This window comes from Penaeus vannamei, chromosome 16 (assembly GCF_042767895.1).
Source record: "Penaeus vannamei isolate JL-2024 chromosome 16, ASM4276789v1, whole genome shotgun sequence".
Classification (NCBI taxonomy): domain Eukaryota; kingdom Metazoa; phylum Arthropoda; class Malacostraca; order Decapoda; family Penaeidae; genus Penaeus; species Penaeus vannamei.
The window spans coordinates 23,640,497-23,652,996 of NC_091564.1; the positions used below are offsets into that span (position 1 = coordinate 23,640,497).

General features: G+C 39.4%; 1 protein-coding gene across 1 annotated transcript; it reads left to right on the forward strand.

Moving 5' to 3' along the window:
* Window positions 1-2,320: 2,320 nt before the first annotated feature.
* On the forward strand, window positions 2,321-2,791 carry LOC138864449 (retrovirus-related Pol polyprotein from transposon 297). The gene has a single exon (XM_070131569.1). The coding sequence runs from the start codon at window positions 2,321-2,323 to the stop codon at window positions 2,789-2,791; it is 471 nt and encodes a 156-aa protein (XP_069987670.1).
* The last annotated feature ends 9,709 nt before the right edge of the window (window positions 2,792-12,500 follow it).

The following is a 12,500-nucleotide window of genomic DNA, read 5'->3' on the forward strand; positions in this document are numbered from 1 at the left end:
TTCTCCCAGGGTGACATCACCGAGTTTTATGTCAAGGTCAAGCAGGCTATCGATGATTTCCTTGAGCTCCTCCGCCGCGATGAACACATGAAGATAGCACATGAGCACCTTGAGATCATCTTACCACAGATCAGGATGCTCTTAGCCGAGGGAATTGTTTTCGACTGCTTGCCCGCTAAGCTCTGCACCAACGCACAGATAATGTACACGAGACCAGAGTCCCATGGGCTCCTCCCCACGCACCTAGCCAAGGCCTGCGGTTTCGTGACCAACTCCGATACAGCCATTCCGGCAGTCGTTGCACACACTGGCAACGTGTCCTCCCCTGCACCCACCCCACGGCGTGACCTGTCGCCTGCACCCCGTCAGACAAGCCGGGAGTCCCGTTCCCCTGACAGGCGTGACAGCAGGCCGGAGCATAGGCGACCTTCACGGACCCCCAGCCGGTCCACTTCACGGCCCCCTTATGGCCGCCCCACACGCTCCCCCGCACGTTCTCCCGCCCGCCCCCCCCCCCCTCGCCAGCGCTACGACTCGCGTGACCCACCAGAATCATGGACACCATCCAAGAACGCGTGCTTTCGTTGCCTTCGAGAGGGCCACAGGACCAGGGACTGCCGTTTCTTGATGTTCTGCCCATTCCACCGATCTCAGGGGCATAGCTGGGAAGACTGCCACTCGTTTCCCGACCACGTGCGCCGAGCCAAGAGGGCACTAGGACTAGCGCACGAGTCCACATCACGCCGTTTTTTAGACACTCGCCCAGCCCCGAGGTCAGACCTGCCAGGACGGGAGTATATGTAACGTCCCCGCGACAGCCTGACGATACCTCCCCGTGTGGTGCTCCCCTCCTGCCCATCCGAGTCGGTTCGCACGAGCTCCTCGCCTTCCTCGACTCCGGCAGCGCCGTCAGCATCATCCCAGCGTCATCCCTGAGCAAGTGTAACACACCATCCGCCTGCACACCCACACCGTACATCGTCCACGGTGCCAGTGGTTCTTGCCTTGACGTCGTCGGCGAGGTCTCCCTCACCGTTCATCTTTCTGACGTGACGATACGACACCCATTCGTGGTCATTAACGGCCCCGCCGTCCCAGGGGACATTCTCTTGGGCTACGACTTCATGACTAAGACAGGCCTCCACCAAATCCCTCGCGAGAACGTAGCAGTTCACTTCGGCCGTGTCTATGCCCTCACCCCCCCCCCTCCCCGGAGGAGTATGGCGCAGATCGCACTGCCACTCAATCACAGGAAAAGCCGTGACCCCCTCAGCTCCCGCCAGCGACAAGGTCACCACCGGTTCCCCGGACGCAAGCGCCTCTACCGGCCACTCAATCACAGGTAAAGCCGCTACCCCCTCAGCTCCTGCCAGCGACAAGGTCACCACCGGTCCCCCGGACACAAGCGCCACTACCGCTACTCTATCGGGCTACACACAGCCCAAGGTCACACCTACACCTGGTTACAAGAACTTCACCCCACCAGCAGCTACCTCAGCACGCACATGGACGCACAGCGTCCAATTCCCCCTTTTGTCAGACCAGCGAAACAACGGTGCTCCCACCATTTACGGACTGCGTAGTGCCTGTCACTATACCAGACACATCAGGCACTGTACTAGTACTGCTGGAGGGGATACGCGTGCACGGATTGCTCGCCCTGCCAGCCGTTTACGACGCACCGGACGGACAGTTCTCCCTGCGCCTCATTAACACACTGGACTCCCCAATCCGCCTCGAACATTCAACAAGGGTGCTCGACTGCGAGGTCACGCCCCTTCCTATTATGATGATGGACACCGCAGCCCCCACTTTCCACACCTCCACCTCACCCGTTACCGTGCCAAGGTCACCCGCCGCCTCAGCCCCGAGCACAGCGCACGTACCCGACGTCACAGCCGTCGACTTCGCTGAAGGACCAGCGATACTTGAGGGACTTTTTAAGGAATTCCCGCTAATCCTGCCCTCCACAGAGCGCCCCATCGGCCGTACGAACATATTAGAGCACAGCATCCACTTGCAACAAGGCGCAAAGCCCGTTTATATACCTGCATACCGCGTCCCGCACAGCCGACGACAGGCTTTCGAGGATCAGATTAACAAACTCCTAGAAGACGACCATATCGAGCCAAGCACCTCACCCTGGAGCGCACCCATGATCCTGGTGCCAAAGAAAGACGGATCACTCCGCAAGCTCAACGCCCTAACCATCCCGGACCGATTCCCCATCCCATCATTACGCTCACTGTTACAGGACGTAGGCAAAGGTCACACAGTATTCTCGACCCTGGACCTGCAGTCCGGATTCTTCTAGGTACAAATGGACAAGGACTCGCGTCCACTTACGACATTCTCCACACCACAGGGCCACTTCCAGTTCAAGTCGATGCCTTTCGGTTTCAGAAATTCACCAATGACCTTCTCCCATCTTATGTCCATTATCATGGCCGGCATGATAGGGAACACCGTGTTCCTTTACCTTGATGACCTCCTCGTAGTATCAAAAAACACACAGGAACATGAGTCCAAGCTGCGCAAGATTTTCCAGCGACTGACGGACGCGGGCCTTACAATAAACCCCAAGAAGTGCACATTCTTCCAGAAGAAAATCAATTACCTAGGTCACACAGTGGACTCCAACGGCATCTCCCCAAACTCAGCCAAGATAGAGGACATACTTCGATTCCTAACACCGAGGGAGGTGAAGCACGTCAAGTCGTTTTTGGGCTTGGCGGGTTTCTACCGCCCATTCATCAAGGGGTTCGCCAAGATTGCTGACCTGCAGTCCTGATGCAAAGGATAGACGGACGACTTCGAACCATCGCTTACACGAGCAGAAAGCTTAACGCCGCTGAGACCCGCTACAGCGTCACCGACCTGGAGGCATTAGCAGTGGTGTGGTCACTCAGACACTTCCGAGAGATCATCTTAGGTTACGACATTGAAGTCCTGACAGACCACCGCCCACTCTGTTACTCTCCGACTCAAAATCCCCGAGCGGACGCCAGGCACGCTGGATCGACACATTACTGGAGTTCAATCCAGTCATTCGTTATACCCCGGGGGCTTCTAATAAGGTCGCGGATTCACTATCTCGAGTACCTACCCTCCACCTGGACGTACTGGATAGGGAGGACGTTAAGTCTCGTCAGCGTCAGGATCCCACTTACGGCGAGTTAATCGGCATATTAGAATCAGACCCATCAGCAACTCTTCCCAGGCGACCACACGTCCCAACCAGCGAGCTGTACCTAGAGGGCGACCTCCTTTTCCGACGATCGTCGCCACCCAAACAGCGAGGTACTCGACAAAGACATACATACAAGCAGCTGGTCATTCCCGAGGACCTCGTCCCCACGATCCTAAGACTACTCCACGAGGCACCAACAGCTTCCCACGCAGGAGCTGACAAGGCCATCAAGTTCGCCAGGGAGAGATATTTTTTCCCGCGAATGGCGTCTAGGATCACGGAACATATCAGAAGATGCCAGGTTTGCCCCCTCCACAAGGGTTCAACATCGGCACCCGCGCCCGCACTCATGTACGACGTCCCCGACCGGCCCTTCCAGCGTGTGAGCGTCGACATTCTGTCAGGTTTCTCCACTTCGACCTCCGGTTGCAGATACCTCTTAGTCTTCATAGACGCCTTCTCCAGATTTTGCGAACTAGCACCCATACCGGACAAGTCCGCACCCACTGTCGCACGAGCATTTCTGGAGCGTGTTATATGCAGACATAACACCCCGGAGGAGTTCGTGAGTGACAACGGGACAGAGTTCAACAACTCTGTCCTGAAGTCGCTCTGCGATATTCTCAACATCAAGAAGGTTAACGTACTACCTTATAGACCCCAGGCAAACGGACTAACAGAGAGACTAAACAGAACGATCCTCGGCATGTTGCGGACAACCTTGGCCTCCTCAGGGTCGGAGTGGGATCTATGGATACCCATCATACAGATGGCCATTAACAACACATTTCACAGCACCCTGGGCGATACCCCCCACTTCGTCGTGTACGGAGAAGATAGGAGATTACCATACGAATTACTGGACCAAAGTCCCCGGCCGACGTACTCCGACGATTATGCCAGCAGAATCATTAGGAAGAAGCAGGAGATTTACTGCATTGCGAGGAGGCACTTACAGTACGAGAGAGACAGGATAATCCGGCAGCAACACAAGCTATCCCGACGAAAAGACATCGCGACGGGGGCTCTCGTGTTCCATTCGGCGTCCAAGCGATCAGCCCCCATGCCCAAGCTGTCCCCTAGGTTCGATGGCCCCTACAGAGTCCTTCAGGTGAGGCACAACAAGGCCCTATGCAGGAGTTTGCTCACGTCCTCGCAGTCCTGGTTTCATTTCGACACCCTCAAGCTCGCGAGCAAGCATTATGAGGAGTTTTTTCGGATCAACCCTCGTGACCGTGACATATCTCTCTCCACAGATGAGGACCCTCCTGCACCTTCTCTCTCTCCTCCACCTGTCCGCCGCATCATTACCCGCTAACTACCTCCCCCGCCCCGAGGCAATACTTGAGGACATCGGCACCATCTCTTTCGTCAGCAGTTACGTTAAGATCACGATTAACCTTGACGTCCTCTCGTCTTTCTACAATACCGCTTCTACGCACCTCTCGCTTATCGCCCAGTATAGGCATGCCATAACCACCGATACGTCCCTTACACCACCCCAGGTCTCGTCTCTCCTTTCCTTCCTGTCCCTATCCCAAGCTGACTTGACACCCTTTAAGGACCGTCTTCCCCGCCCACACCCCAGACGACAGCGACGTGGCCTTTTCAACTTCATGGGCGACATAACCTCGTACCTATTCGGTGTTGCCATGCATGACGAGCTCCACGCCCGTTTCGGTGACTACGAGCGCGCATTGAGCTCTGTTGCCGGTAAATTCAAGGCCACATTCGGGGCGATTCACACCATCTTGGACACTGTAAATTCATTAAACAACGTGACCCGTCAGCTATCCATCTACACAGACACCAACGCACAACTCATTGCCCGTGAGCAGCATTTTACTCTCCTCCTCGCACACGTCTCCCTTTACCAGTCTCGTGTACGTCTATTTGTTGACCACCTGAACACACTCACTCATGACCTCATACGTGCAGTACACGGCTCCGTCATGCCTTCCCTCATACCACCTAGTACCTTGGATTCCTTCATCCGCCGCATCTCCGCTGAGACGCGGTTTACCCCGCTGTTTTCCATGGCCAATGCCACCCTTCTTTACTCTCTACTTGAGTCCTTCATTACACCCCATGGTCTATCAGTTTTAGTCCCATTATCCCCTGACACCTCCTTCACCGCCTTCAGGGTCCATTCCTTCCCACTCCCTCTTAACGGCTCCTTTTACGGTCTCTCACCTGACCATGACGTCATCCTTCGGTCACTAGACCACACGTCACTCTCTTTCATCTCTTCAGCCGCCCTCTCCTCATGCTCCAGTGTCCTCTCCAGATTCCACGCTTGTTTCGATGTATTCCCGCCTGAACACTCCTACTTTCACTCATCCTGCCATAAGGCTCTGCTCTCCGACGGCGATGTCCAGTCTTCTTGCCTGTTCAACCAGCTCAATTCGACTAACCCATTTCTACTCACCCTCCCTGACCTTCATCTCCTTTACTTCTTCTCCGCTACCCACGTCAACATCAGCTGTGGCAGTAACCACGCTGACCGAGAGGTCAGCGCAGCGTTTCTCCTCCCCCGATCTTGCCAGCTCAGCGCCAGGCTGATCTCTCTCCGTTCTTCCCACTCCTTCCATTTCGCTTATTCGCTGGCTACTCCCACACTCCCACCAATGTCCCTCGACCTCCCTGTCACCAATGTCTCGCTTCCTCTAGCCAACGTCAGGAGGCTACCCTCTTACCATGATGACACGCCTGACATACTTACCTTTGCCCACTCACCCCATGTTACCTTCGGGTTCCCTGTGTTTTCCACTGTCATCGGCCTTGTTATAGCTATCTTTGGTTTCCTGCTATACCGTCATCTTACTATACGCCGTCTACGTATTGTATCATCCGCCAGCTCCGTGAGTGATGATCCGTCAGGTCACCAACTCCCGCTATCGGTGGTCTCTTAGTCTTACTCTGTTTACATCGGCTATTGTATTACACTATGTTCATCTATTTTGATCCCTATGCCCCTCAGTGTACACTGTATTTAGGACTCCCATCCTATGCTTGTTGTTGCTGAGACAGTGCTGCTTGCCCGCCACGTAGGCGGGACGCACCGTCAGCGCCCGACCTTGTTGATTTCTCTGCCGCGCTGGCTACGTTACTCTGAGCCCAGCGTACGCTCGCTATATCTGCCTCCCCTCCGTACTGTACTCCTTTATCATGTACATTGTTACTGTTACTTGTATTTCTTGTGTCGTTATTTTTTTTACACCTTGTATTCTACTTATTAAGCCTATTATTCTTATGGTGTTTTTTACTTTATATTTTTGCCTATACCCATGCGTTTTATATTATCATTTAGCTTATACCTATATATATATATATATATATATATATATATATATATATATATATATATATATATATATATATATATATATATTATACATTGTATCTTAGCTAGCATAGTTTCTGCGCCTTATTGCATTCTCTGACTAGTATGTGTGGCGGAGGACCGCCACGGTAGCGTGACAGAGCGATGTAATAGCTCTCTATCACCATGACCTCTATGGTCACGGGACACTTATATCACCCCTTATCCACCTCGCACTCGGGCCGTACTCAGGCCTAACTCCCTAGGGGGCTACGCCCTCTTCCTTTCTTACCATTGCCAATTCCTATATCACATACCCTCATATATATACCCTATACAAGTATATCTGCCACACGTACCCCACGCCTAAACATTCACACGGAATGCGGTAGCTCACACCTTCCGCCTATGACGTCTCACTCTGATTACACTGTCACATCCTCTCCCCGTCCGCCTCTCCCATCTCTGACACGTCATGGCACCCCTCCACATTCCACAAGACCGTGTATAAAGCTGGGTCGCCTGCGAGCGACAGACAGACAGCCACTACCCCATTGTACAGGTTAAACCTCTGCCCAACCTCTGTACAAGCATCCTGAAATAAACCTGACAAGCAGAAGATCTGTAGCCTCCATACCCGCTCGCAAGACATACAGCCACACACGCACACACGTATATATATATATATATATATATATATATATATATATATATATATATATATATATATATATATATATATATATATACATATATATATATATATATATATATATACATATATATATATATATATATATATATATATATATATATATATATATATATATATATATATATATATATATATATATGTATGTATGTATGTATATATATATATATATATATATATATATATATATATATATATATATATATATATATATATATATATATATATACATGTGTGTGTGTGTGTGTGTGTGTCTGTGTGTGTGTGTGTGTATATATGTATATATATATATATATATATATATATATATATATATATATATATATATATATATATATATATACATTATATATATATATCATTATAAAAAATAGTTATAATGATGAAAATGACAGTAATAATTAGCATAATAATAATTATAACTGCAATAATGATAATTATAGAAATGATAATCATGACGATAATGACTACAATGATGATAATCACAAGATTAATGTCCATTTATAATTAGATGAAGGCCATTTATAATGAGATGAAGGTTAAAACTAATAAAATCTAAAAATCTAGCGTATTACTGCCTTTTGAGAGAAACGTCAAAAAAAAAAAAAAAATTTCGCTTATAAATGATAATTATGATGATTTTAACATTAATTTAGGTAATTATGATGATTTTCATGATAACTCCTTTATTATTAACCATAATGATGATAATTATGATGATAATGACAATAATAATAATGATAATAGTAAAATAGTAAAATGATCATTACAACTGCAATAATGATAATGATAATAATGATAATCATGACGATAATGACTATAATGATAATCATAAGAATAATTGCAATGATGATGATAATAATAACCATAGAGTCCATTTTTAATGAAATAAAGGCTAAAACTAATAAAATCCCAAAAGTCGAAAAAAAGGCCAAAATCTAGCGTATTACAGCGTTTTGAGAAAATATATTGATTTAGGTAATTATGATGATTTTCGTGATAATTCCTTTATTATTAACAATAATGATGATAATTATGATGATAATGACAATAATAATAATGATAATAGTAAAATGATAATTATAATGATTTTGATAATTACTGCAATAATAGCTCTATTCCAATAATTTTCATATTAATAATGACAATAGAAATAATAATAATATCATTTATATTGTTATGATCATGAGTATTATTGTCATTATCATTTCTAAAATTATCATTATTGTTATTATCATTATAACAATAGTTATGATGGTGAAAATGACACTAACAATTAGCATAATAATAATTGTAACTGCAATAATGATAATGATAATGATGATAATCATGACGATAATGGCTGAAATGATGTTAATCATAAGAATAATGACAATAATGATCATATAGTCCCTTTACAATGATATAAAGGCTAAAATTGATAAAATCCCAAAAGTCGAAAAAACGGCAAAATCTAGCGTATTACAGATTTTTGAGAGAAATGACGAAGAACCCCCTGTTTCCCTTTTAAATGATAATTATGATGATTTTAACATTAATTCAGGTAATTATGATGATTTTTATGATAATTCCTTTATTATTAACAATAATGATGATAATTATGATGATAATGACAATGATAATAATGATAATAATAATATAATGATAATTATAAAGATAATTTTTTATGATTACTACAATAATAGCAATAATTAACTCTCTTCTAATAATTTCCATACTAATAATGACAATAGAAATAATAATAATATCATTATTATTGTTATTATAATGAGTATTATTGTCATTATTATTTCTAAAATTATCATTATTGTTATTATCATTATAAAATAGTTATAATGATGAAAATGACAGTAATAATTAGCATAATAATCTTTACAACAGCAATAATGATAATGATAATAATGATAATCATGACGATAATGACTATAATGATAATCATAAGAATAATTGCAATGATGATGATAATAATAACCATAGAGTCCATTTTTAATGAATTACAAACTAAAACTAATAAAATCCCAAAAGTCGAAAAAACGCCAAAATCTAGCGTATTACAGCGTTTTGAGAAAAAATATTGATTTAGGTAATTATGATGATTTTCGTGATAATTCCTTTATTATTAACAATAATGATGATAATTATGATGATAATGACAATAATAATAATCATAATAATAAAATGATAGTTATAATGATAATTTTGATAATTACTCCAATAATAGCAATAATTAACTCTATTCTAATAATGTTCATACTAACAATGACAATAGAAATAATAATATCATTATTATTGTTATTATAATGAGTATTATTGTCATTATTATTTCTAAAATTATCATTATTGTTATCATTATGAAATTGGTTATAATGATGAAAATGACAGTAATAATTAGCATAATAATCATTATAACTGCAATAATGATAATGATAATATTGATAATAATGAGGATAATGACTATAATGATGATAATCATAGGAATAATGACAATAATGATGATAATGATAATAATATAATAATAATAATAATCATAGAGTCCATTTATAATGAAATGAAGGCTAAAAACTAATAAATCCCAAAAGTTGAAAAAACGGCAAAATCTAGCCTTTGGAGAGAAAGGTCTAAAACCCCCATTTTTGCTTTTAAATGATAATTATGATGATTTTAGCCTTAATTCAGGGAATTATGATGATTTTCATGAGAATTCTTTTATTATTAACAATAATGATGATATTAAGATAATGACAATAATAATAGTAATAATAATAAAATTATAATTATAATGATAATTTTGATAATTACTGCAATAATAGCAATAATTAACTCTATTCTAATAATTTTCATACTAATAATGACAACAGAAATCATAATAATATCATTATTATTGTTATTATAACTAGTATTATTGTCATTATTATTTCAAAAATTATTATCTTTGTTATTATCATTATAAGAATAGTTATAATGATGAAAAAATGAAAAATGATATTAAATAATGAATAATGAAAATCATTATAACTGCAATAATGATAACGATAATATTGACAATCATGACGATAATGACAATAATGATGATAATAATCATAGAGTCCATTTATAATGAAATAAAGGCTAAAACTAATAAAATACCAAAAGTCGAAAAAACTGCAAAATCGAGCGTATTACAGCCCTTTGAGAGAAAGGTCGAAAAAAATCCTTTTTCGCTTTTAATTGATAATCATGATGATTTTAACATTAACTCAGGTAATTACGATGATTTTCATGATAATGCCTCTATTATTAAAAATAATGATGGTTATGATGATAATGACAATAATAATAATGATAATTTTGATAATTATGATAATTACAGCAATGATACCAATAATTAATTATATTCTAATAATTTTCTAATAATATTAATAATGACAATAGAAATAATAACAATATCATTATTATTACTATTAAAATGAGTATTATTGTCATTATTATTTTTTTTAATTATCATTATTGTTATTATCATTATAAAAATAGCTATATTGATGAAAATGACAGTAACAATTAGCATAATAATAATTGTAACTGCAATAATGTTAATGATAATAATGATAATCATGATGATAATGATTATAATGATGATAATTCTAAGAATAATGACAATAATGATTATAATAATAATCATAGAGTCCATTTATAATGAAATAAAGGTTAAAACTAATAAAATTCCAAAAGTCGAAAAACGGCAAAATCTAGCGTATTACAGCCTTTTCATAGAAAGGTCGAAAATAACCCTTTTTCGCTTTCAAATGATAACAATTCAGGTAATTATGATGATTTTCATGATAAATCCTGTATTATTAACCATAATGATGATAATTATGATGATAATGACAATAATAATAATGATAATAGTAAATTGATAATTATAATGATAATTTTGATTATTACTGTAATAAAAGCAACAATTAACTCTATTCCAATAATTTTCATATTAATAATGACAATAGAAATCATAATAATATCCATATTATTGTTATTATAATGAGTATTATTGCCATGATTATTTCTAAAATTATCATGATTACTAATATTATAAAAACATTTATAATGATGAAAGTGACAGTAATAAATAGCATAATAATCATTATAACTGCAATAATGATAATCATAATGATAATCATGACGATCGTGACTGTAATCATAATCATAAGAATAATGACAATAATGATTATGATAATTATAATAGTAGAGTCCATTGATAATAAAATAAAGGCTAAAACTAATAAAATCCCAAAAGCCGAAAGACGGCAAAATCTAGCGTAATACAGCCTTTTGAGAGAAAGGTCGAAAATCCCCCTTTTTCGCTTTTAAATGATAATTATCATGATTTTAACATTAATTTAGGTAATTATGATGATTTTCATGAGAATTCCTGTATTATTAACAATAATGATGATAATTATGATGATAATGACAATAACAATAATGATAATAATAATGAAATGATAATTATAATGATAATTTTGATAATTACTGCAATAATAGCAATAATTTACTCTATTCAAATAATTTTCATACTAATAATGACAATAGAAATCATAATAATATCATTATTATTGTTATCATAATGATTATTATTGTCATTATTATTTCTAATATTATCATTATTGCTATTATCATTATAGAAATAGTTATAAGGATGAAAATGGTAGTAATAATTAGCATAATAATCATTATAACTGCAATAATGATAATGATAATAATGATAATCATTATATCTGCAATAATGATAATGATAATAAGGATAGTTTTGACGATAATGACTATGATAACGATAATCATAAGTATAAAGACAATAATGATGATGATTGTGATAATGATAATCATAGAGTTTATTTATAATGAAATAACGGTTAAAACTAGAAAATATCCAAAAAGTCGAAAAAAACGGCAGTATATAGCGTATTACAGCCTTTTGAGAGAAAGCTCGAAAAAAAAACTTTTTTCGCTTTTGTATGATAACTATGATTTTATTATTAATTCAAGTAATTATCATGATTTTCATGATATTTCCTTTATTATTAACCATAATCATGATAATTATTATGATAATGACAATAATAATGATAACAATAAAATGATAATTATAATGATAATTTTGATAATTACTGCAGTAATAGCAATAATCAACTCTATTCTAATAATTTTCATACTAATAATGACAATAGAAATCATAATATTATCATTAAAATTGTTATTATATTGAGTATTGTTGTCTTAATTATTTCTAAAATTATCAT

What these genes read in the sequence shown, in the direction of transcription:
- LOC138864449 (XM_070131569.1), top strand. Translation starts at nt 2,321, where the DNA reads ATGGACAAGGACTCGCGTCCACTTACGACATTCTCCACACCACAGGGC.